This window comes from Mustelus asterias, chromosome 31, assembly GCF_964213995.1.
Source record: "Mustelus asterias chromosome 31, sMusAst1.hap1.1, whole genome shotgun sequence".
NCBI lineage: Eukaryota > Metazoa > Chordata > Chondrichthyes > Carcharhiniformes > Triakidae > Mustelus > Mustelus asterias.
The window spans coordinates 4567635-4594156 of NC_135831.1; the positions used below are offsets into that span (position 1 = coordinate 4567635).

At 51.2% G+C, this 26522-nt stretch overlaps 1 protein-coding gene across 2 annotated transcripts in view; it reads left to right on the forward strand.

Annotated features, from left to right (window-relative positions):
- taf6 (TAF6 RNA polymerase II, TATA box binding protein (TBP)-associated factor) overlaps window positions 1-25506 on the forward strand; it is a 48182-nt gene extending 22676 nt beyond the window's left edge. For both annotated transcript variants that reach the window (XM_078200907.1, XM_078200908.1), the window contains exons 7-16: window positions 7158-7300; window positions 7404-7481; window positions 8662-8763; window positions 11483-11665; window positions 13729-13803; window positions 14499-14624; window positions 16045-16218; window positions 18744-18938; window positions 23115-23315; window positions 24744-25506. In XM_078200907.1, the coding sequence (XP_078057033.1) occupies window positions 7158-7300; window positions 7404-7481; window positions 8662-8763; window positions 11483-11665; window positions 13729-13803; window positions 14499-14624; window positions 16045-16218; window positions 18744-18938; window positions 23115-23315; window positions 24744-24971 (1505 nt within the window). In that variant the 3' untranslated portion in view covers window positions 24972-25506. The remainder of the gene's footprint in view (window positions 1-7157; window positions 7301-7403; window positions 7482-8661; window positions 8764-11482; window positions 11666-13728; window positions 13804-14498; window positions 14625-16044; window positions 16219-18743; window positions 18939-23114; window positions 23316-24743) is intronic.
- The last annotated feature ends 1016 nt before the right edge of the window (window positions 25507-26522 follow it).

Here is a 26522-nt window from a genome sequence, read left to right on the forward strand (position 1 = left end):
TCCCACACTCTGTTCTGTAATATTCACGCGTGCTCTCTCTCACACTCTCTGTTCTGTAATATTCTCGCGTGCTCTCTCTCGCACTCTCTGTTCTGTAATATTCTCGCGTGCACGCTCTCTCTCGCACTCTCTGTTCTGTAATATTCTCGCGTGCACGCTCTCTCTCTCGCTCTCTGTTCTGTAATATTCCCGCGTGCTCTCTCTCGCACTCTCTGTTCTGTAATATTCTCGCGTGCTCGCTCTCTCTCGCACTCTCTGTTCTGTAATATTCTCGCGTGCTCGCTCTCTCTCGCACTCTCTGTTCTGTAATATTCTCGCGTGCTCGCTCTCTCTCACACTCTCTGTTCTGTAATATTCTCGCGTGCTCGCTCTCTCTCGCACTCTCTGTTCTGTAATATTCTCGCGTGCTCGCTCTCTCTCGCACTCTCTGTTCTGTAATATTCTCGCGTGCTCGCTCTCTCTCGCACTCTCTGTTCTGTAATATTCTCGCGTGCTCGCTCTCTCTCGCACTCTCTGTTCTGTAATATTCTCGTGTGCTCGCTCTCTCTCTCACTCTCTGTTCTGTAATATTCTCACGTGCTCGCTCTCTCTCTCACTCTCTGTTCTGTAATATTCTCGCGTGCTCGCTCTCACTCTCTGTTCTGTAATATTCTCGCGTGCTCGCTCTCTCTCACTCTCTGTTCTGTAATATTCTCGCGTGCTCGCTCTCTCTCACACTCTCTGTTCTGTAATATTCTCGCGTGCTCTCTCTCACACTCTCTGTTCTGTAATATTCTTGCGTGCTCGCTCTCTCTCACACTCTCTGTTCTGTAATATTCTCGCGTGCACGCTCTCTCTCTCACTCTCTGTTCTGTAATATTCTCGCGTGCTCGCTCTCTCTCGCACTCTCTGTTCTGTAATATTCTCGCGTGCTCGCTCTCTCTCTCACTCTCTGTTCTGTAATATTCTCACGTGCTCGCTCTCTCTCTCTCAGTCTCTGTTCTGTAATATTCTCGCGTGCTCGCGCTCTCACACTCTCTGTTCTGTAATATTCTCGCGTGCTCGCTCTCTCTCTCTGTTCTGTAATATTCTCACGTGCTCGCTCTCTCTCTCACTCTCTGTTCTGTAATATTCTCGTGTGCTCGCTCTCTCTCTCACTCTCTGTTCTGTAATATTCTCACGTGCTCGCTCTCTCTCTCACTCTCTGTTCTGTAATATTCTCGTGTGCTCGCTCTCTCTCTCACTCTCTGTTCTGTAATATTCTCGTGTGCTCGCTCTCTCTCTCACTCCCCGTTCTGTAATATTCTCACGTGCCCGCTCTCTCTCTCACTCTCTGTTCTGTAATATTCTCGCGTGCTCGCTCTCTCTCTCACTCTCTGTTCTGTAATATTCTCGCGTGCTCGCTCTCTCTCTCACTCTCTGTTCTGTAATATTCTCGCGTGTTCGCTCTCTCTCTCACACTCTCTGTTCTGTAATATTCTCGCGTGCTCGCTCTCTCTCGCACTCTCTGTTCTGTAATATTCTCGCGTGCTCGCTCTCTCTCGCACTCTCTGTTCTGTAATATTCTCGCGTGCTCGCTCTCTCTCGCACTCTCTGTTCTGTAATATTCTCGTGTGCTCGCTCTCTCTCTCACTCTCTGTTCTGTAATATTCTCACGTGCTCGCTCTCTCTCTCACTCTCTGTTCTGTAATATTCTCGCGTGCTCGCTCTCACTCTCTGTTCTGTAATATTCTCGCGTGCTCGCTCTCTCTCACTCTCTGTTCTGTAATATTCTCGCGTGCTCGCTCTCTCTCACACTCTCTGTTCTGTAATATTCTCGCGTGCTCTCTCTCACACTCTCTGTTCTGTAATATTCTTGCGTGCTCGCTCTCTCTCACACTCTCTGTTCTGTAATATTCTCGCGTGCTCGCTCTCTCTCTCACTCTCTGTTCTGTAATATTCTCACGTGCTCGCTCTCTCTCTCTCAGTCTCTGTTCTGTAATATTCTCGCGTGCTCGCGCTCTCACACTCTCTGTTCTGTAATATTCTCGCGTGCTCTCTCTCTCTCTCACTCTCTGTTCTGTAATATTCTCGCGTGCTCACTCTCTCTCACACTCTCTGTTCTGTAATATTCTCGCGTGCTCGCTCTCTCTCGCACTCTCTGTTCTGTAATATTCTCGCGTGCTCTCTCTCTCACACTCTCTGTTCTATAATATTCTCGCGTGCTCGCTCCCTCTCTCACACTCTGTTCTGTAATATTCTCGCGTGCTCGCTCCCTCTCACACTCTCTGTTCTGTAATATTCTCGCGTGCTCGCTCCCTCTCTCACACTCTGTTCTGTAATATTCTCACGTGCTCGCTCTCTCTCTCACACTCTCTGTTCTGTAATATTCTCGCGTGCTCGCTCTCTCTCTCTCGCACTCTGTTCTGTAATATTCTCGCGTGCTCGCTCCCTCTCTCACACTCTGTTCTGTAATATTCTCACGTGCTCGCTCTCTCTCTCACACTCTCTGTTCTGTAATATTCTCGCGTGCTCGCTCTCTCTCTCGCACTCTGTTCTGTAATATTCTCGCGTGCTCGCTCTCTCTCTCACACTCTGTTCTGTAATATTCTCCCGTGCTCGCTCTCTCTCTCACACTCTCTGTTCTGTAATATTCTCGCGTGCTCGCTCTCTCTCTCACACTCTGTTCTGTAATATTCTCGCGTGCTCGCTCTCTCTCTCACACTCTGTTCTGTAATATTCTCGCGTGCTCGCTCTCTCTCTCACACTCTCTGTTCTGTAATATTCTCGCGTGCTCGCTCTCTCTCTCTCACTCTCTGTTCTGTAATATTCTCGCGTGCTCTCTCTCTCACTCTCTGTTCTGTAATATTCTCACGTGTTCGCTCTCTCTCACACTCTCTGTTCTATAATATTCTCACGTGCTCTCTCTCTCTCACTCTCTGTTCTGTAATATTCTCACGTGCTCGCTCTCTCTCACACTCTCTGTTCTGTAATATTCTCACGTGCTCTCTCTCTCACACTCTGTTCTGTAATATTCTCGCGTGCTCTCTCTCTCACTCTCTGTTCTGTAATATTCTCGCGTGCTCTCTCTCTCACACTCTGTTCTGTAATATTCTCGCGTGCTCGCTCTCTCTCTCACACTCTCTGTTCTGTAATATTCTCACGTGCTCTCTCTCACACTCTCTGTTCTGTAATATTCTCACGTGCTCTCTCTCACACTCTCTGTTCTGTAATATTCTCACGTGCTCTCTCCCACACTCTCTGTTCTGTAATATTCTCGCGTGCTTGCTCTGTCTCTCACTCTCTGTTCCGTAATATTCTCGCGTGCTCGCTCTCTCTCACACTCTCTGTTCTGTAATATTCTTGCGTGCTCTCTCCCACACTCTGTTCTGTAATATTCACGCGTGCTCTCTCTCACACTCTCTGTTCTGTAATATTCTCGCGTGCTCTCTCTCGCACTCTCTGTTCTGTAATATTCTCGCGTGCACGCTCTCTCTCGCACTCTCTGTTCTGTAATATTCTCGCGTGCACGCTCTCTCTCTCGCTCTCTGTTCTGTAATATTCCCGCGTGCTCTCTCTCGCACTCTCTGTTCTGTAATATTCTCGCGTGCTCGCTCTCTCTCGCACTCTCTGTTCTGTAATATTCTCGCGTGCTCGCTCTCTCTCGCACTCTCTGTTCTGTAATATTCTCGCGTGCTCGCTCTCTCTCACACTCTCTGTTCTGTAATATTCTCGCGTGCTCGCTCTCTCTCGCACTCTCTGTTCTGTAATATTCTCGCGTGCTCGCTCTCTCTCTCACTCTCTGTTCTGTAATATTCTCGCGTGCTCGCTCTCTCTCGCACTCTCTGTTCTGTAATATTCTCGCGTGCTCGCTCTCTCTCGCACTCTCTGTTCTGTAATATTCTCGTGTGCTCGCTCTCTCTCTCACTCTCTGTTCTGTAATATTCTCACGTGCTCGCTCTCTCTCTCACTCTCTGTTCTGTAATATTCTCGCGTGCTCGCTCTCACTCTCTGTTCTGTAATATTCTCGCGTGCTCGCTCTCTCTCACTCTCTGTTCTGTAATATTCTCGCGTGCTCGCTCTCTCTCACACTCTCTGTTCTGTAATATTCTCGCGTGCTCTCTCTCACACTCTCTGTTCTGTAATATTCTTGCGTGCTCGCTCTCTCTCACACTCTCTGTTCTGTAATATTCTCGCGTGCACGCTCTCTCTCTCACTCTCTGTTCTGTAATATTCTCGCGTGCTCGCACTCTCTCGCACTCTCTGTTCTGTAATATTCTCGCGTGCTCGCTCTCTCTCTCACTCTCTGTTCTGTAATATTCTCACGTGCTCGCTCTCTCTCTCTCAGTCTCTGTTCTGTAATATTCTCGCGTGCTCGCGCTCTCACACTCTCTGTTCTGTAATATTCTCGCGTGCTCGCTCTCTCTCACTCTCTGTTCTGTAATATTCTCACGTGCTCGCTCTCTCTCTCACTCTCTGTTCTGTAATATTCTCGTGTGCTCGCTCTCTCTCTCACTCTCTGTTCTGTAATATTCTCACGTGCTCGCTCTCTCTCTCACTCTCTGTTCTGTAATATTCTCGTGTGCTCGCTCTCTCTCTCACTCTCTGTTCTGTAATATTCTCGTGTGCTCGCTCTCTCTCTCACTCCCCGTTCTGTAATATTCTCACGTGCCCGCTCTCTCTCTCACTCTCTGTTCTGTAATATTCTCGCGTGCTCGCTCTCTCTCTCACTCTCTGTTCTGTAATATTCTCGCGTGCTCGCTCTCTCTCTCACTCTCTGTTCTGTAATATTCTCGCGTGTTCGCTCTCTCTCTCACACTCTCTGTTCTGTAATATTCTCGCGTGCTCGCTCTCTCTCGCACTCTCTGTTCTGTAATATTCTCGCGTGCTCGCTCTCTCTCGCACTCTCTGTTCTGTAATATTCTCGCGTGCTCGCTCTCTCTCGCACTCTCTGTTCTGTAATATTCTCGTGTGCTCGCTCTCTCTCTCACTCTCTGTTCTGTAATATTCTCACGTGCTCGCTCTCTCTCTCACTCTCTGTTCTGTAATATTCTCGCGTGCTCGCTCTCACTCTCTGTTCTGTAATATTCTCGCGTGCTCGCTCTCTCTCACTCTCTGTTCTGTAATATTCTCGCGTGCTCGCTCTCTCTCACACTCTCTGTTCTGTAATATTCTCGCGTGCTCTCTCTCACACTCTCTGTTCTGTAATATTCTTGCGTGCTCGCTCTCTCTCACACTCTCTGTTCTGTAATATTCTCGCGTGCTCGCTCTCTCTCTCACTCTCTGTTCTGTAATATTCTCGCGTGCTCGCACTCTCTGTTCTGTAATATTCTCGCGTGCTCGCTCTCTCTCTCTGTTCTGTAATATTCTCACGTGCTCGCTCTCTCTCTCAGTCTCTGTTCTGTAATATTCTCGCGTGCTCGCGCTCTCACACTCTCTGTTCTGTAATATTCTCGCGTGCTCGCTCTCTCACTCTCTGTTCTGTAATATTCTCACGTGCTCGCTCTCTCTCTCACTCTCTGTTCTGTAATATTCTCGTGTGCTCGCTCTCTCTCTCACTCTCTGTTCTGTAATATTCTCACGTGCTCGCTCTCTCTCTCACTCTCTGTTCTGTAATATTCTCGTGTGCTCGCTCTCTCTCTCACTCTCTGTTCTGTAATATTCTCGTGTGCTCGCTCTCTCTCTCACTCTCTGTTCTGTAATATTCTCACGTGCTCGCTCTCTCTCTCACTCTCTGTTCTGTAATATTCTCGCGTGCTCGCTCTCTCTCTCACTCTCTGTTCTGTAATATTCTCGCGTGTTCGCTCTCTCTCTCACACTCTCTGTTCTGTAATATTCTCGCGTGCTCGCTCTCTCTCTCACTCTCTGTTCTGTAATATTCTCGCGTGCTCTCTCTCACACTCTCTGTTCTGTAATATTCTCGCGTGCTCTCTCTCACACTCTCTGTTCTGTAATATTCTCGCGTGCTCTCTCTCACACTCTCTGTTCTGTAATATTCTCGCGTGCTCGCTCTCTCTCACACTCTTGTTCTGTAATATTCTCACGTGCTCGCTCTCTCTCTCACTCTCTGTTCTGTAATATTCTCACGTGTTCGCTCTCTCTCTCACACTCTCTGTTCTGTAATATTCTCACGTGCTCTCTCTCTCTCACTCTCTATTCTGTAATATTCTCACGTGCTCGCTCTCTCTCACACTCTCTATTCTGTAATATTCTCACGTGCTCGCTCTCTCTCTCACTCTCTGTTCTGTAATATTCTCGCGTGCTCGCTCTCTCACTCTCTGTTCTGTAATATTCTCACGTGCTCGCTCTCTCTCACACTCCCTGTTCTGTAATATTCTCGCGTGCTCTCTCTCACACTCTCTGTTCTGTAATATTCTCACGTGCTCGCTCTCTCACTCTCTGTTCTGTAATATTCTCGCGTGTTCGCTCTGTCTCTCACTCTCTGTTCTGTAATATTCTCACGTGCTCGCTCTCTCTCACACTCTCTATTCTGTAATATTCTCACGTGCTCGCTCTCTCTCTCACTCTCTGTTCTGTAATATTCTCGCGTGCTCGCTCTCTCACTCTCTGTTCTGTAATATTCTCACGTGCTCGCTCTCTCACTCTCTATTCTGTAATATTCTCACGTGCTCGCTCTCTCTCTCACTCTCTGTTCTGTAATATTCTCGCGTGCTCTCTCTCACACTCTCTGTTCTGTAATATTCTCACGTGCTCGCTCTCTCACTCTCTGTTCTGTAATATTCTCGCGTGCTCGCTCTCTCTCACACTCTCTGTTCTGTAATATTCTCGCGTGCTCGCTCTCTCTCTCACACTCTGTTCTGTAATATTCTCACGTGTTCGCTCTCTCTCGCACTCTCTGTTCTGTAATATTCTCGCGTGCTCGCTCTCTCTCACACTCTCTGTTCTGTAATATTCTCGCGTGCTCTCTCTCTCTCTCTCTCTCTGTTCTGTAATATTCTCGCGTGCTCGCTCTCTCTCGCACTCTCTGTTCTGTAATATTCTCGCGTGCTCGCTCTCTCTCGCACTCTGTTCTGTAATATTCTCGCGTGCTCGCTCTCTCTCGCACTCTGTTCTGTAATATTTTCGCGTGTTCGCTCTCTGTCACACTCGGTTCTGTAATATTCTCGTTTGCTTGCTCTCTCTCTGTCTCTCGCTCTCTGATGTGTAATAAAGTTTCCCCCGTCACTCCTCCCCTCCAGGTAAAGACAAGAAGAAGTCTCTGCTCGATGGGGGTGTGCTGAAACTGAAACCGAGGACCACACACGAACTCTCGGTGGAGCAGCAGCTGTACTACAAGGAGATAACCGAGGCGTGCGTCGGATCCTGTGAGGCCAAGAGAGCAGTAAGATCTTCTCAAAGAGAAGCAGTTCTGTCCTGTCTTACAGAGAAGTCTCTTCTGTTTGCCATGATCTCAGGGTGACCGCTTTCCTCATTACCTCTCACAGGAGGCACTGCAGAGCATAGCCACTGACCCGGGCTTGTACCAGATGCTGCCCAGATTCAGCACCTTTATATCTGAAGGGGTAAGACTCGTAACATTGCATTCTCTCGGTCTTGCATGTGCACGTTCACTTGTCTATCTGCCCCTCGCTGCGCCCCCTCCTTGCGTCCCCTCATTGCGTCCCCTCGCTGCGCCCCCTCCTTGCATCCCCTCCTTGCGTCCCCTCATTGCGTCCCCTCCTTGCACCCGTCCGGCGCTCGCGCACCTGCCCCCGCCGTATTGCCCAGTACAACTTGTAACCCAGAATTGGGTGGCACAGTGGGTTAGCACTGCTGCCTCGCGGGGCCAGGGACGCGGGTTCGATTCCCGGCTTGGGTCACTGTCTGTGCAGAGTCTGCACGTTCTCCGCGTGTCTGCATGGGTTTCCTCCGGGTGCTCCGGTTTCCTCCCATAGTCCACAAGACGCGCTGGTTAGACGGATTGGCCACGCTAAATTGCCCCTTCGTGTCCAAAGATGTGCAGGTTAGGTGGATTGGCCATGCTAAATTGCCCCTTCGTGTCCAAAGATGTGCAGGTTAGGGGGATTGGCCATGCTAAATTGCCCCTTCGTGTCCAAAGATGTGCAGGTTAGGGGGATTGGCCATGCTAAATTGCCCCTTCGTGTCCAAAGATGTGCAGGTTAGGTGGATTGGCCATGCTAAATTGCCCCTTCGTGTCCAAAGATGTGCAGGTTAGGTGGATTGGCTATGCTAAATTGCCCCTTCGTGTCCAAAGATGTGCAGGTTAGGGGGATTGGCCATGCTAAATTGCCCCTTAGTGTCCAAAGATGTGCAGGTTAGGTGGATTGGCCATGCTAAATTGTCCCTTAGTGTCCAAAGATGTGTAGGTTAGATGGATTGGCCATGCTAAATTGCCCCTTTGTGTCCCAGGGTGTGCAGATTCGGGGGTAATTGTTTGGGGTTACGGGGATAGGGCCTGGGTAAATTACTCTATCAGAGTCGGTGCAGACTCGACGGGCCGAATGGCCACCTGTATTGGAAGGATTCTACCCTGAGAAGGGTGACCGAATGGGGGTCTTTAATATGCTCTGGCTTGAGAGGGTAGGTGTGGAGAAGATTGTGTGTGGGGCCATCGGTATAAGATGGTCATTAATGAATCACCCCGAGAGTGATGGGAATGTGGACCGTGTTGTCCCGGGGAGCTGCGGTGCAGTGAAGGTGCTGATTGGAACGGCGCTGAGTGTTTTGGTGTGTGTTCCTCAGGTGCGTGTGAACGTGGTGCAGAATAACTTGGCCCTGCTCATCTACCTGATGCGGATGGTGAAAGCATTGATGGACAACCCGACACTCTACCTGGAAAAATACGTGAGTGTCGCCCCCATCCTGAGAGGAAAGGAAGACTTACATTTCTATAGCGCCCTCGGGGAGTACAGCAGCCAATTTGCGCACCGCATAGGCCGTAATAATGATCCCATAATCTGTTATTGAGATATTAATTGAGGGAAGAATGTTGGCCAAGGTACCAGGGAGGACTCCCTTGAGATAGCACCTTGGGATCTTTTACATACCCGAGGGGGGCATAGTCTTAACATCCTATCCGAAAGAGGGAACCTTCAACAGTGCTGCACTCCCTCAGGGCGGTACTGGGAGTGTCGACCTGGATTCTGTGTTGGAGTCTCGGGAGCGCTGCGGTACTGATTTGATTTAATTTATTATTGTCACATGTACTGGGAGACAGTGAAAAGTATTGTTCCTTGCGCGCTATACAGACAAAGCATACCGTTCATAGAGTACATCGGGGAGAAGGATTTGATTTGATTTATTTTTGTCACGTGTATTGGGATACAGTGAAAAGTATTGTTTCTTGCGCGCTATACAGACAAAGCATACCGTTCATAGAGTACATCGGGGAGAAGGATTTGATTTATTATTGTCACATGTACTGGGATACAGTGAAAAGTATTGTTTCTTGCGCGCTATACAGACAAAAGCATACCGCTCATAGAGTACATAGGGGAGAAGGAAAGGAGAGAGTGCCGAATGTAGGGTTACAGTCATAGCTAGGGTGCAGAGAAAGATCAACTTAATGCGAGGTAGGTCCATTCAAAAGTCTGACAGCAGCAGGAAAGAAGCTGTTCTTGAGTCGGTTGGTACGTGACCTCAGACTTTTGTATCTTTTTCTCGACGGAAGAAGGTGGAAGAGAGAATGTCCGGAGTGCGTGGGGGCCCTTGATTATGCTGGCTGCTTTTCCCCGAGGCAGCGGGAAGTGTAGACAGAGTCAATGGATGGGAGGCTGGTTTGCGTGATGGATTGGGCTTTGTTCACAACACTTTGTAGTTCCTTGCAGTCTTGGGCAGAGTAGGAGCCCAGACCAAGCTGTGATACATCTGGAAAGGATGCTTTCTATGGTGCATCTGTAAAGGTTGGTGAGAGTCGTAGCTGACATGCCAAATTTCCTTAGTCTTCTGAGAAAGTAGAGGTGTTGGTGGGGCTTTCTTAACTATAGTGTCGGCGTGGAGGGACCAGGACAGGTTGGTGATTTGGACACCTAGAAACTTGACCCTTGAAACCTGACCCTCTCGAACCTTTCCACTTCTTCCCCGTTGATGTAGACAGGGACATGTCCTCCCCTGATAGTGCTGACCTGGATTCTCTGTTGGGGTCTCGCGAGTGAGACTCGAATGAATGACCCTCTGACTGGGAGACAAGTGATAGACAGTGCAGCCTGCTGCTAAACCACAACAAATGGTGTCGAATCCTTAGTGTCTGGAGTGGAACCTGTTGCTGTGCGACTCTGTCTGGGCAACTTGCATTTATATACCCCTTTCACAAAGCAAAATGTCCCCGTGTATTTTGCAGGAACGATTAGCAAGAAAGATTTAACACAGAGGGACATGAGGAGATGTTAGGGACAGGTGACCAGAAGCTCCCTCCACGTGGGAAGGTTTAAGAAGGGCCGTTCAAACAGTGAGGAGGATTAGGTGGGGGGGGGAATCTCAGAGCTTGGGGCGGCACGGTAGCACAGTGGGTTAGCAGTGCTGCCTCACAGCGCCAGGGACCCAGGGTAGCACAGTGGGTTAGCACTGCTGCCTCACAGCGCCAGGGACCCAGGGTAGCACAGTGGGTTAGCACTGCTGCCTCACAGCGCCAGGGACCCAGGGTAGCACAGTGGGTTAGCACTGCTGCCTCACAGCGCCAGGGACCTGGGTTCGATTCCCAGCTTGGGTCACTGTCTGTGTGGAGTCTGCACGTTCTCCCCGTGTCTGCGTGGGTTTCCTCCGGGTGCTCCGGTTTCCTCCCACAGTCCGTGCTATTGGCCGTGCTAAATTCTCCCTCAGTGTTACCCGAACAGGCGCTGGAGTGTGGGGGATTTTCACAGTAACTTCATTGCAGTGTTAATGTAAGCCGACTTGTGACACTAAAGGATTTAAACTTTAGAGTCCAGTCAACTAAAGAGACGGCCGTCCGTGGAGTGATAAAAATCGTGTACATGCAAGAGGCCAGAATTGGATAGACTGGGACTTTTTTCCCTGGAGCGCAGGAGGCTGAGGGGTGACCTTATAAAGGTCTATAAAATAATGAGGGGCACAGATCAGCTAGATAGTCAATATCTTTTCCCAAAGGTAGGGGAGTCTAAAACTAGAGGGCATCGGTTTAAGGTGAGAGGGGAGAGATACAAAAGGGTCCAGAGGGGCAATTTATTCAGACAGAGGGTGGTGAGTGTCTGGAACGAGCTGCCAGAGGCAGTAGTAGAGGCGGGTACAATTTGATCTTTTAAAAAGCATTTAGATAGTTACATGGGTACAATGGGTATAGAGGGATATGGGCCAAATGTGGGCATTTGGAGCTAGTTTAATGCTTAATAAAAAGGGCAGTATGGACAAGTTGGGCCGAAGGGCCTGTTTCCAAACCTCGATGGAAGAGCGCAGAGATCTTGCAGGGTTTGATCTGGAGGAGGTCACAGAGATGTGGAAGGGAATGAGACCGTGGGATAAGTTGTGGGGTAAACGTGAATCTTTCTGTTCCCGCTCAGCGCTGCCTCGGAAGGGTCGCCCAGTAATCTTTCTGCTCCCTTCCCCTCAGCTGCACGAACTGATCCCCGCGGTGGTGACGTGCATCGTGAGTCGGCAGCTTTGCCTTCGGCCGGATGTGGACAATCACTGGGCGCTGCGTGATTTTGCCGCCCGCCTCATGGCGCAGATCTGCAAGAATTTCAGCACCACCACCAACAACATCCAGTCCCGCATCACCAAAACCTTCACCAAGGTAAGGGCATCGCGGCCCTGTGACTGTTGCTGCCTTCATTCTCTGGCTTGCGTGACGGACTGGGCTGCGTTCATCACCCTTTTGTAGTTCCTTGCGGTCTTGGGCAGAGCAGGAGTCCCAGACCAAGCAGTGATACAACCAGAAAGAATGCTTTCTATGGGGCGTCTGTAAAAGTTGGTGAGAGTCGTAGCGGACATGCCAAATTTCCTTAGCCTCCTGAGAAAGTAGAGGCGTTGGTGGGGCTAGGCAGCCGATATTCGGGTGGTGCAAAAGGCAGTCTTAGTTATCGAGGGTACGGGCTCGATAGCTCAGCTCAGGGTCACCGAGGACGCTGGGCTTGCAAACAGTCCGATTCGGCCTCTGCCTGAGGCGATGGAAGGAGAGAGTCAGGCGAGGGTGACAGAGCTTGTGACAGGTACTGAAGATAAAGGGTGGGATTTTACAGCCACGCTCGAGTGAGACCGGAAATTCTCCCGCCCGAGGTCAACGGATATTTCCGTTGCCCGCCCCTCGCCCGCTCCGATTCCGTGTCGGGCAGGGCAGTGGAATTCCAGCGAATGTCCTCCCTTCTCCAGGTATCTAAATGGAGAAAACCTCAGTACTGGGCGGCATGGGTGGGCACAGTGTTTAGCATTCTGCCTCTCAGCGCCAGGGACCCGGGTTCAATTCCCGGCTTGGGTCACTGTCTGTGTGGAGTCTGCACGTTCTCCACCGTGTCTGCGTGGGTTTCCTCCGGGTGCTCCGGTTTCCTCCCACAGTCCAAAGATGTGCAGGTTAGGTGGATTGGCCATGCTAAATTGCCCCTTAGTGTCCAAAGACGTGTAAGTTAGGTGGATTGGCCATGCTAAATTGTCCCTTAGTGCCCAATGATGTGTAGGTTAGGTGGATTGGCCATGCTAAATTGTCCCTTAGTGCCCAATGATGTGTAGGTTAGGTGGATTGGCCATGCTAAATTGTCCCATAGTGTCCAAAGATGTGCAGGTTAGGGGGATTGGCCATGCTAAATTGTCCCTTAGTGTCCAAAGATGTGCAAGTTAGGTGGATTGGCCATGCTAAATTGACCCTTAGTGTCCAAAGATGTGCAGGTTAGGTGGATTGGTCATGCTAAATTGTCCCTTAGTGTCCAAAGATGTGCAAGTTAGGTGGATTGGCCGTGCTAAATTCCCCTTAGTGTCCAAAGATGTGCAAGTTAAATGCATTGGCCATGCTAAATTCCCCTTAGTGTCCAAAGATATGCAGGTTAGGTGGATTGGCCATGCTAAATTGCCCCTTAGTGTCCAAAGATGTGTAGGTTAGATGGATTGGCCATGCTAAATTCTCCCTCAGTGTTACACGAACAGGCGCCGGAGTGTGGCGACTGGGGGATTTTCACAGTAACTTCATTGCAGTGTTAATGTAAGCCGACTTGTGACGCGAATAAATAAACTTTAAGATGTGGGGTCAGCATGCCAGAGGTAGCAGTGGTGTGTTCGAGCTGGTTTATCATCTGCGCACGTTTGGACCCTATCTTGAGTCTTGAGGTTTATTTTAATATCCCACCCCAGGCCTGGTTAGGATCGGCACAGCTCAGACCCTTAATGTGGCCTGATTTTGACCGGCTTTGTACCGTACTGTCCTTGGCTGATCCAGTGTTGGATTATTATCGACCAGATAAGGGGTGGCACAGTGGTTAGCACTGCTGCTTCACAGCTCCAGGGACCCGGGTTCAATTCCCGGCTCGGGTCACTGTCTGTGTGGAGTTTGCACGTTCTCCTCGTGTCTGCGTGGGTTTCCTCCGGGAGCTCCGGTTTCCTCCCACAGTCCAAAGACGTGCGGGTTAGGTTGATTGGCCGTGCTAAAAATTGCCCCTTAGTGTCTTGAGATGGGTAGGTTAGAGGGATTAGTGGGTAAATATGTAGGGATATGGGGGTAGTGCCTGGGTGGGATTGTGATCGGTGTAGACTCGATGGGCCGAATGGCCTCTTTCTACACTGTAGGGTTTCTATGAAGATCTCCCGGGATACTTCAGAAGCCTCGGTGCCCTCTTGTGTATAACTGAGCCTCGCTCTTTGTTACGATTTCAGAGTTGGTTGGATGACAAGACTCCCTGGACAACGAGGTACGGCTGCATCGCAGGATTGGCGGAGTTGGGCCACGATGTGAGTATATCTTAAGTATTTAACGTGCCTTCCCGGAGCGCTGCTGGCCTCGAGCCTGGGGAGCGTAATTCTTATTACGGCAAAACCCTGACTCGAAGGCAATAACCAAGTTTCCCAAACCCATTCTCCTGCCTTTTCCCCGTAACCTTTGATCCCCTTACCAATCAAGAACCGATCTATCTCTGTCTTAAAGACACTCAATGACCCGGCCTCCTCTATGGCAATGAATTCCACAGATTCACCACCCCCTGGCTGAAGAAATGCCTCCTCATCTCAGTTCTTTATTCTGAGGCTGCGCTCTCGGATCCCAGTCTCTCCCACTAATGGAAACATCTTCCCCACGTCCGCTCTATCCAGGCCTTTCAGTATTCTGTAAGTTTCAATAAGATTCCCCCCCCCCCCTCGTCCTTCCTAACTCCATCGAGTACAGACCCAGAGTCCTCAGATACTCCTACGGCAAGCTCTCCATTCCCGGGATCATTCCTGTGGACCTCCTCTGGACCCTCTCCAAGGCCGGCACACCCTTCCTCAGCTACGGGGGTCCAGAGTTGTTCAAAATACTTCTCGTGAACCCCCTCTCGACCCTCTCCAAGAGCCGTGACGAGTTGCATGTTGTAGTGGGTACGCGCTGTATAAATCGCGGGGAGTCTGTGTGGACGCAGCACTCTCGTTGACCGAGTCTCGTTGATTAACAGGTGATCAAGACTCTGATAATCCAGCGACTCCAGATCGAAGGGGAACGAATCCGGACTGTGCTGGAGGGCCCTGTCGTCAGTAACATCGACAAGATTGGAGCAGACCACGTGCAGAGTTTACTGCTGGTAGGTAACTTCCGGGCTTGCCTTTGAACCAGGGGGCCAGGGTGGGCTGCATGTGGCAGGCTGTGGTGTGGGGTCTCGCGTAGAATGTGCAAATACTTCACGTTCTTCAAACCTTGAGGTGCTGGAGGAGGCCATTTGACCCATCGACAGCTCCCTCGCAGCCCTGGATTTCTTCCTTTTTGATGCATTTTTCCGATTGAATCTGCTTCCACGGCCCTTTCAGGCAGCACCTTCCAGATCATCACAAGCCACTGACGGAGATGAACCTCCTCTCCCTGGTTCTTCTCCTAGTTTTCTTCACGATCTGTGTCGCTCTGGCTACGGGGAGGGATCCCCCCCTCCCTGGGAACCATGTCTCCCACTCTAAACCCCTCGTGCTTCTGAATGGAAACCAGCCCCCCCTTAACCTTCTCTGCTCCATAGGTTCATAGGATAGAGCAGCAGAATTAGGCCATTCGGCCCATCGAGTCCGCTCCGCCATTCGATCATGGCTGATATGCTCCTCATCCCCATTTTCCTGCCTTCTCCCCCATAACCCTTCAACCCCCATTCCCAATTAAAAATCTGTCCAACTCCTCCTTAAATGTACTCTCTGTCCCAGCATCCACCGCACTTTGGGAGAGTGAATTCCACAGATTCACAACCCTTTGGGAGAGATAGTTTCTCTTCAACTCTGTTTTAAATTTGTTGCCCCTTATCCTAAGACTGTGACCCCTCGTCCTCGAATGTCCCACCAGAGGAAGCATCCGCTCCACGTCTGTTTTATCCATATCTTTTATCATCTTGTGTACCTCAATTTGATCTCCCCTCATTCTTCTAAATTCCAGAGAGTATCGGCCTATATAGGATCGTATATAATTCCAGAGATTATAGGCCTCCAAGGAGAACGATCCCAACTTCTCCTGGTCTCTTGACATGGCTGAAGTCCCTCACTGCATCCCGATACACGTGACAACAATAAATCAAATCAAATCCTTCTCCCCTATGTACTCTATGAACAGTATGCTTTGTCTGTATAGCGCGCAAGAAACAATACTTTTCACTGTATCCCAATACATGTGACAATAATAAATCAAACCCTTCTCCCCTATGTACTCTATGAACAGTATGCTTTGTATAGTGCGCAAGAAACAATACTTTTCATTGTATCCCGATACATGTGACAATAATAAATCTAATCCTTCTCCCCGATGTACTCTATGAACGGTATGCTTTGTATAGAGCGCAAGAAACAATACTTTTCATTGTATCCCGATACATGTGACAATAATAAATCTAATCCTTCTCCCCGATGTACTCTATGAACGGGACATTTCCTTGCGCGCACAGTTTGAAATGTTCTCCTGCGGCTGCTCCTGTTTCACCCGTTAGATTTTACTCTTCCTCCAATTGTGTGCGTGCTCTCTTTTTGTTCCTCCAGAAACATTGTGCGCCGGTGGTGGCGAAGATCCGCTCCCCTCCGGACAATCAGGAGTCCTACAAGACAGACTACGGCTACCTGGGCCCCATGCTGTGCACCCACGTGGTGAAGGCCCGGGCCCAGGCTGCCCTGCAGGCCCAGCAGGTCAACAGGACCACGCTGACCATCACGCAGGTGAGAAACCGCAGCGCCCACGCTTTGCATTTACCTAGCGCCCGGGAGTGAGTGCTTGCTGAGCCGCAGCAGGGGACGTTGGGCAGGCTGGTTGGCCTTAGAAAGAGGATAGCTTTTACTTTTTTTGCCTCTTTTCGTCACCTTGGCACCTTTTCATAGAATCCCTACAGTGCAGAAAGAGGCCATTCGGCCCATCACGTCTGCACCGAACACAATCCCACCCAGGCCCTATCCCCGTAACCCCATGCATTTACCCTAGCTAGTCCCCCTGACACTAAGGGGCAATTTAGCATGGCCAATCCACCTAACCTGCACATCTTTGGACACTAAGGGGCAATTTAGCATGGCCAATCCACCTAACCTGCACATCTTTGGACACTAAGGGGCAATTTAGCATGGCCAATCCACCTAACCTGCACATCTTTGGACACTAAGGGGCAATTTAGCATGGCCAATCCACCTAACCTGCACATCTTTGGACACTAAGGGGCAATTTAACATGGCCAATCCACCTAACCCGCACATCTTTGGACACTAAGGGGCAATTTAGCATGGCCAATCCACCTAACCTGCACATCTTTGGACACTAAGGGGCAATTTAGCATGGCCAATCCACCTAACCCGCACATCTTTGGACACTAAGAGGCAATTTAGCATGGCCAATCCATCTAACCTACACGTCTTTGGACTGTGGGAGGAAACCGGAGCACCCGGAGGAAACCCACACAGACACGGGGAGGATGTGCAAACTCCACACAGACAGTGACCCGAGGCTAGAATTGAACCCAGGTCCCTGGCGTTGTGAGGCAGCAGTGTTAACCACTGTGCCACCCGTAAGTGCTTTGGAGCAAATGAAATGATTATTAGAATCATAGAATCCCTACAGCGCAATAGGAGGCCTTTCGGACCATCAAGCCCGTCCTGGCAACAATCCCCCCCCAGGCCCTATACCCATAATCCCACGTATTTACCCTGCTAATCTCTGTTCCCCCAGCTTTATCGTGACCTATCCACCTAACCTTGAAGTTTAAAGTGTATTTATTAGCCACAAGTCGGCTTACATTAACACTGCAATGAAGTTATTGTGAAAATCCCCCTCGTCGCCACACTCCGGCGCCTGTACGGGTAACACTGAGGGAGGATTTAGCACGGCCAATGCACCCTAACCAGCACGTCTTTCGGACTGTGGGAGGAAACCGGAGGAAACCCACGCAGACACGGGGAGAACGTGCCGACTCCACACAGACAGTGACCCGAGCCGGGAATCGCACTCGGGACCCTGGCGCTGTGAGGCAGCAGTGCTAACCTACTGTGCCACCTTGCTGCTTATTGAAGTGCACTCAGTGCCCACCGTAGCCCAGTGGGTGGGGCATGCATGCCACACATTATTGCTGTGGATTATCTTGGGGTTAATTTGCAGGATGAATTGGTAGTTTGGAAAGTAAATGCAATGTTAGCATTCATGTTGAGAGGGCTAGAATACAAGAGCAGGGATGTACTTCTGAGGCTGTATAAGGCTCTGGTCAGACCCTATTTGGAGTATTGGGAGCAGTTTTGGGCCCCGTATCTAAGGAAGGATGTGCTGGCCTTGGAAAGGGTCCAGAGGAGGTTCACAAGAATGATCCCAGGAATGAAGAGCTTGTCGTATGAGGAACAGTTGAGGACTCTGGGTCTGTACTCGTTGGAGTTTAGAAGGATGGGAGGAGGATCTCATTGAAACTTACAGAATGCTGAGAGGCCTGGATAGAGTGGACATGGAGAGGATGTTTCCACGAGTGGGAGAGACTTGGATTCGAGGGCACAGCCTCAGACTAAAGGGACGACCCTTTAGAACCGAGATGAGGAGGGATTTCTTCAGCCAGAGGGTGGTGAATCTGTGGAACTCTTTGCCGCAGAAGGCTGTGGAGGCCGGGTCATTGAGTGTCTTTAAGACAGAGATAGATACATTCTTGATTAATGAGAGGATCAGGGGTGATCGGGAAAAGGCGGGAGAATGGGGATGAGAAAAATATCAGCCATGGCGGAGTTGACTCATAAGTTCATAAGACATAGGAGCAGAATTAGGCCATTCGGCCCATTGAATCCGCTCCGCCATTCGATCATGGCTGATATGCTCCTCATCCCCATTTTCCTGCCTTCTCCCCTTTCAACCCATTCCCAATTAAAAATCTAACTCCTCCTTAAATGTACTCACTGTCCCAACATCCACCGCACTTTTGGGGCAGCGAATTCCACAGATTCACAAACCCTTTGGGAGAAGGAGTTTCTCCTCAACTCTGTTTTAAATTTGCTGCCCCTTATCCTAAGACTATGACCTCTCGTCCTCGACTCGATGGGCCGAATGGCCTAATTGTGCTCTGATATCTTACCTGTCTAGCTAAGGCAGCCATGAAAAGGGGGGGAAAAAGGCCGATACTTTGGGGGGGGGGCGCGTTTTGCGCGTCAACGCTGAGGAGGGGAGGGCAGACCCTGCTGGTTTCACTCAGTAACCCCTCGCTGTTGTTGATTTTGTTTTTTATTTGCAGCCCCGTCCTACGTTAACAATATCGCAGTCTCCGCAGACGTCGCGGGCCCCCAGTATCATCAAAGTACCCAGCTCCATCACGCTGCCAATGCAGACCCTGGTCTCTGCCCGCCCGTCGACCCCTACCCAGCCCTCGTCACCCGCAACCAAGTTCATCATGATGTCTTCAGCATCCGGCACTTCCAGCACTCAGCAGGTAAGCGGCAGCCCCCTCCCCCCCCCCCCCCCCCCCCCCCTCGCCCCCACCGCAGGGGCATCTGTTTGCGAGAGTTTCGTCCCAGGGTTAAAAATCCTTGCCGTAAAGTGATAATGATTGAAAGTTATGTTGAACTTGTATAAAAGAATCTTGGTCAGAACGTTCCGGTGCACAGTTCTGGTCCCCACCTTCTGTCAAGTTTTATAGAGGCATTGCGGAAGGCTCAGAAAAAAGATTTACTGGAAAAAGTTCAAGTAAAGTTTATTTATTAGTCACAAGTAAGGCTTACATTAACACCGCAATTAAGTGACTGTGAAAATCCCCCGGTCGCCACACTCCGGTGCCTGTTCGGGTCACACTGAGGGAGAATTTAACATGATCAAGAAGGCAAATGGGATGTTGGCCTATATTGCGAGGGGGATAGAATATAAAAGCAGGGATGTCTTGATGCACCTGTTAATAAACCTGTTGGACTTTAACCTGGTGTTGTTAAACTTCTTACTGTGTTTACCCCAGTCCAACGCCGGCATCTCCACATCATGATGCACCTGTACAGGGCATTGGTGAGGCCGCAGCTGGAATACTGTGTGCAGTATTGGTCCCCTTATATGAGGAAGGATATATTGGCATTGGAGGGAGTGCAGAGAAGGTTCACCAGGTTGATACCGGAGATGAGGGGTTTGGATTATGAGGAGAGGCTGAGGAGATTGGGTTTGTACTCGTTGGAGTTTAGAAGGATGAGGGGGGATCTTATGGAGACTTATAAGATAATGCGGGGGCTGGATAGGGTGGAGGCGGAGAGATTCTTTCCACTTAGTAAGGAAGTTAAAACTAGAGGACACAGCCTCAAAATAAAGGGGGGTCGGTTTAAGACAGAGTTGAGGAGGAACTTCTTCTCCCAGAGGGTGGTGAATCTCTGGAATTCTCTGCCCACTGAGGTGGTGGAGGCTACCTCACTGAATATGTTTAAAGCGCGGATGGATGGATTCCTGATCGGTAAGGGAATTAAGGGTTATGGGGATCAGGCGGGTAAGTGGTACTGATCCACGTCAGATCAGCCATGATCTTATTGAATGGCGGGGCAGGCTCGAGGGGCTAGATGGCCTACTCCTGCTCCTATTTCTTATGTTCTTATGTCCAATGCACCCTAACCAGCACGTCTTTCGGACTGTGGGAGGAAACCGGAGCACCCGGAAGAAACCCACGCAGACACGGGGAGAACGTGCAGACTCCGCACAGACAGTGACCCAAGCCGGGAATGGAACCCGGGTCCCTGGCGCTGTGAAGCAGCAGCGCTAACCCACTGTGCATACAGTACACATCCCAGAAATCTGATTGGTCTCTGGAACTCCCTTCTCCAGAAAAACAGGCAGCTGTGGGGGTGAGTTAACGGGGGAAGTTTGAGTAGAGGTGTGTAGCGAAGATGTTCCCCGCCACACCCCCTCCCCCCACCCTCCTTTCCCCAGTCCTGGGAGGCCAGAATTAGGGGGACCATAAATATAAGATGGGCATCAGTGAATCCAATCGGGAATTCAGGAGAGATTTCTTTACCCAGAGAATGATGGGACTCGCTCCCACAGGGAGTGGGGGAGAATGTGGGACTCGCTCCGACGGGGAGTGGGGGAGAATGTGGGACTCGCTCCCATGGGGAGTGGGAGAATGTGGGACTCGCTCCCACGGGGGAGTGGGGGGAATGTGGGATTCGCTCCCACGTGATGTGGGAGAGAATGTGGGACTCGCTGCCACGGGGAGTGGGGGAAAATGTGGGACTCACTCCCATGGGGAGTGGGGGAGAATGTGGGGCTCGCTCCCATGGGGAGTGGGGGAGAATGTGGGACTCGCTACCACGGGGAGTGGGGGAGAATGTGGGACTCGCTGCCACGGGGAGTGGGGGAGAATGTGGGACTCGCTCCCACGGGGAGTGGGGGAGAATGTGGGACTCGCTGCCACGGGGAGTGGGGGAGAATGTGGGACTCGCTGCCACGGGGAGTGGGGGAGAATGTGGGACTCGCTGCCACGGGGAGTGGGGGAGAATGTGGGACTCACTCCCACGGGGAGAGTGTGGGACTCACTCCCACGGGGAGTGGGGGAGAATGTGGGACTCGCTGCCACGGGGAGTGGGGGAGAATGTGGGACTCACTCCCACGGGGAGAGTGTGGGACTCACTCCCACGGGGAGTGGGGGAGAATGTGGGACTCGCTGCCACGGGGAGTGGGGGAGAATGTGGGACTCACTCCCACGGGGAGAGTGTGGGACTCACTCCCACGGGGAGTGGGGGAGAATGTGGGACTCGCTCCCACGGGGAGTGGAGGAGAATATGGGACTCGCTCCCACGGGGAGTGGGGGAGAATGTGGGACTCACTCCCACGGGGAGTGGGGGAGAATGTGGGAGTCGCTCCCGTGGGGGAGAGTGTGGGACTCGCTCCCACGGGGAGAGTGTGGGACTCGCTCCCACGGGGAGGGGGGGAGAATGTGGGACTCGCTGCCACGGGGAGTGGGGGAGAATGTGGGAGTCGCTCCCATGGGGAGTGGGGGAGAATGTGGGACTCTCTGCCTCGGGGAGTGGTTGAAGTGGATAGCAGAGCTGCATTTAGAGTTGAGGGAAGGAGATGCTGATGGGCTAAGATGATGATTGTTTAGCGAATCCTCACACCCATACTATTTATTTTTTACCATTCGGGGGCCAGTGGGGGAAGGATTCCCAGCATGTTAAACGCTCATTCCTTCGCCAACAAGTCCTGGCGTTGGACTCGAACCCGGCGCTTCTGGCCCATTTGTAGGGGCGCTACCACCTGCTTCTACTAAGATAATGTAGGATTGGAGGAGGCTCCTGGGGTGTTTAAACACCAGCATGGACAGGTAGGGCCGAATGGCCTCTCTTGTGTTCCGGACACGGGTGTCGGGAGGAGGCCGTTCAGCCCCTCCACCCGCTCCTTTATTTATCATGGCCGATCGTAACCCGTCAGCCCATCTCGGAAACCTTTAGTCTTCCCGACATCGGCTGTGGCAGCCCCAAGCCCCCCAGGCTGCCTTGTAGAAGATGCCCTCTGCCCCGGACATCCCCCAACCCCTCATCCACAACCATATCCATCCCAGGGGCCCTGTCGCCATGGGATCGGAAAGTGCACAGCCCCCTCAAACAGCAATGTAGCGGTTACTAGGTCATCTGTTTCTGGCCTAGGTCGAGGGATAAATATTGGCCAAATTGCTCAGTAGAATTCTCTCCTGAAATGGATCTTTTATATTTGATTTGATTTATTATTGTCCAATGGCCTTTGGCGCAAAATCGATTCATTAACCTGGGAAACAGATCTATAAAAAAAAACCCCATTTGGTTCACTTTTTGATTTGATTTATTATTGTCACATGTATTGGGATACAGTGAAAGGTATTGTTTCTTGCGCGCTATACAGACAAAGCATACCGTTCATAGAGTACATAGGGGAGAAGGAAAGGAGAGAGTGCAGAATGTAGTGTTACAGTCATAGCTAGGGTGTAGAGAAAGATCAACTTAATGCGAGGTAGGTCCATTCAAAAGTCTGACGGCAGCAGGGAAGAAGCTGTTCTTGAGTCGGTTGGTACGTGACCTCAGACTTTTGTATCTTTTTCCCGACGGAAGAAGATGGAAGAGAGAATGTCCGGGGTGCGTGGGGTCCTTGATTATGTTGGCTGCTTTGCCGAGGCAGCGGGAAGTGTAGACGGAGTCGATGGATGGGAGGCTGGTTTGCGTGATGGATTGGGCTACATTCACAACCCTTTGTAGTTCCTTGCGGTCTTGGGCAGAGCAGGAGCCCCATACCAAGCTGTGACACATCTCGAAAGGATGCTTTCTATGGTGCGTCTAGAAGTTGGCGAGAGTCATAGCGGACATGTTGAATTTCCTTCGCCACTTAATATCCACCCAAGGGAGCAGGCAGGGCCTTGGTTTAATGTCTGATCTGGGGTAGTCCCAAGTACCCCAGTCCAACGTCGGCAACTCCACGTCACGTCTATTCTGACAATGCAGCCCTCCCTCAGTGCTGCGGTGGGATGATGGAGTGACGCCAAAACTGCAGACGGCGTGGTGGCTGCCGGGACGATTGGTCCCATCTGATGATGTACAATTCCTGCGACGCTCCCCTGAATTCACTTGACCTCACGTCCGTCTGTTCTGTTTGTTTTTTGTGTGTGTTGCAGCCCAGACCAAGCCTGACGATCTCCCAAAGCCCACAGTCGTCACAGTCCTCGACCAGCCCCAGCATCTTCAAGGTGCCCAGCACCATTACGCTGCCAATGCAAACCCTGCTCACCCGCCCGTCTACCCCGACCCAGTCCTCTCCGTCGCCGGCCAACTACATCGTGATGTCCTCGAGCTCCGGCTCCTCCAGCACTCAGCAGGTGAGCCAGCGGGAACGTGCAAGGGAAAGCCAGCCTCCGTAACGGTTACCCTCCCCTCCGACTGTCGACGGAGCTCGTCTGACGCCCTGTCGGGAAGGAAATCTGCCTCCCTCCCCCTGGTCTGCCCCAGACACGCGGCAGTTCCTGCTGGATCCGCCTGCTGTCTGAAGTGGCCCTGGAAAGCCACTCCGTTGTACCAAATCCGCAACAGATCCCACATCGTATAATCCCCGACAGTGCAGAAGGAGGCCATTCGGCCCCATTGAGCCAGCAGCGACAACAATCCCACCCAGGCCCCATCTCCGTAACCCCACATATTTACCCTGCTAATCCCCCATGACTAAAAGGAGCAATTTGCCATGACAAATCCACCTAACCCACACATCGTTGGACACTAAGGGGCAATTTAGCATGGCCAATCCACCTAACCGGTACATCTTTGGACACTAATGAGCAATTTAGCACGGCCAATCCACCTAACCCACACATCTTTCGACCCTAAAGGGCAATTTAGCACGGCCAATCCACTTAACCTACACATCTTGGGACACTAAGGGCTAATTTAACATGGCCAATCCACCTAACCTACACATCTTTGGACACTAAGGGCTAATTTAGCATGGCCAATCCACCTAACCCACACATCTTTCGACCCTAAGGGGCAATTTAGCACGGCCAATCCACCTAACCTACACATCTTTGGACACTAATGAGCAATTTAGCACGGCCAATCCACCTAACCCACACATCTTTCGACCCTAAAGGGCAATTTAGCACGGCCAATCCACCTAACCTACACATCTTTGGACACTAAGGGCTAATTTAGCATGGCCAATCCTCCTAACCTGCATATCTTTGGACACTAAGGGGCAATTTAGCATGGCCAATCCACCTAACCTGCACATCTTTTGACGCTAAGGGGCAATTTAGCACGGCCAATCCACCTAACCCGCACATCTTTTGACGCTAAGGGGCAATTTAGCACGGCCAATCCACCTAACCCGCACATCTTTTGACGCTAAGGGGCAATTTAGCACGGCCAATCCACCTAACCCGCACTGCTTTGGACAGTGGGAGGAAACCGGAGCACCTGGAGGAAACCCACGCAGACACGGGGAGAACATGCAGACTCCACACAGACAGTGACCCCAAGCCAGGAATGGAACCCGGGTCCCTGGCGCTGAGAGGCAGCCGTGCTAGCCATTGTGCCGCCCATCATGCGCCACTCAAGGCCGGTGCTGGGGTGAGGGGTTGCTGCACTGTCAGCGGTGCTGTCTTTCGGATGAGACATTGAACTGGGGCTCACTCGGGTGGATGCAAAACAATCAAAACTGAAATGGCATTGAATTGCTGCAAAGGAAAGGGGTGAGGAAGTGGTTCAACGTTTCTTTCTTCCCCCCCCCCCACCCCCCTCTCTCCCCTCCCCAGGTGATAACACTGAGGACCACTCCTTGCGGAACCGGCAGTACGTCTCCAGTCACCACGACCGTCGCCAGTATTCAACCGATCGTCAAGCTGGTGTCTACCTCTCAGACTGCGCCGAGCAGCACAGTAACCGGCAGCACCCAGAAGTACATCGTGGTGTCTCTTCCCTCTGCGTCGGAGAGCAAAGCCCAGTCCGGTAACAACTCCTTACAGCAGCACTCACCGAAATGAGACCTCTTTTTTTTTCTTGTTGACTCTCTCTCTCTCCTCTCTCGCTGGCCTGCTCCTCCTGCCCCTTCGTTACCTGGCGGGGAGGCGTCAAACTCGGCCGGGTGCAGCGAGCGAGGGTTACTCGGGTCCGGCACGAGCCCGTGGAGGTGAGAGAGCGACAAACCTGGACATGGATCCCCGTTCCCCAGCCGCCTCCCCCTCCAGGGGCGGGAGCGGGGGGGTGCGGGGATGAGTGAGGGTTTCTGTTATGGCCACCGGCAAAACGACGGCGTCTGTGATTCAAGAAGCCTGGACGGAGAGAGACTCAAGTGCCACCTGCCTCTTTGGGGCAAACTGGGGGTGGGGGGAGGGGGAGCTGATGCGGGGGGAAGCAACTCATTGGCAGTGCCACCTGCCAGAAGGGACACGCAACCTATGTAAATATTGACACAGCAGGGGACCCTGCAACTAGAGCGTCGGGCAGAACTTCCCACAACTGAGTCAACGCGTAACGTTTACACAAATGTTTTTTTTAGAATAAAGCTCATTTGATTAAGTCACTCTTTATTGAAATGTTAATACGCCTCCCCGCCCCCCCTCTGAAACCAGTCTCTACAACTTCAGTAAGAAAAATGGGCATCATGCATCCTTGAATGTGGTACCGGCAGGGTAGGATTTGATTTGATTTATTATTGTCACATGTATTAACATACAGTGAAAAGTATTGTTTCTTGCATGCTATGCAGACAAAGCATACCGTTCATAGAGTACATAGGGGAGAAGGGAAGGAGAGGGTGCAGAATGTAGTCACAGCTAGGGTGTAGAGAAAGATCAACTCAATGCAAGGTAAGTCCATTCAAAAGTCTGACAGCAGCAGGGAAGAAGCTGTTCTTGAGTCGGTTGGTACGTGACCTCGGACTTTTGTATCTTTTTCCCGAAGGGAGAAGGTGGAAGAGAGAATGTCTGGGGTGCGTGGGGTCCTTGATTAGGCTGGCTGCTTTTCCCCGAGGCAGCGGGAAGTGTAGACAGAGCCAATGGATGGGAGGCTGGTTAATAGAACCTGCTGGCGAGAGCGCCTGCCCAGGAAAGGAGCAATGAGATTTGCAGTGAACCGTACAGCACAGGAACAGGTCCTTTGGCCCACCAAGCCTGCCCCGATACGAGGTTTCTATCCCTCTGCTTCCCGTTCCCCGTGTCTTATCAAGATACGCCTTGAATGTTGCAAATGTGCCTGCTTCCACCACCTCCTCTGGCAGCGCGTTCCAGGCATCCACCACCCTCTAGGTGAAAAACTTTCCCTGCGCCTCTCTAAACTTACCCCCTCTCACCTGTACCCTCTTGTAGTCGATCCTTGCACCCATGAGAAGAAGCCTCTGGAACTAGCTGAATAATGATTCCCACTGCGACGCAGGTTTTGGGCTTTAATAGACAGTCGCATTTGCCTTCAAAAATAGCCTTGCGTTTCAACAGAAGAGAATGTAGGTGAGCGATGAAGGAGTTGGGAACATTCTAAAGGACGTGGAAACAGTTCTATTAAATATACGCAGGCATTAAATCCGTGGTATGCTGGAG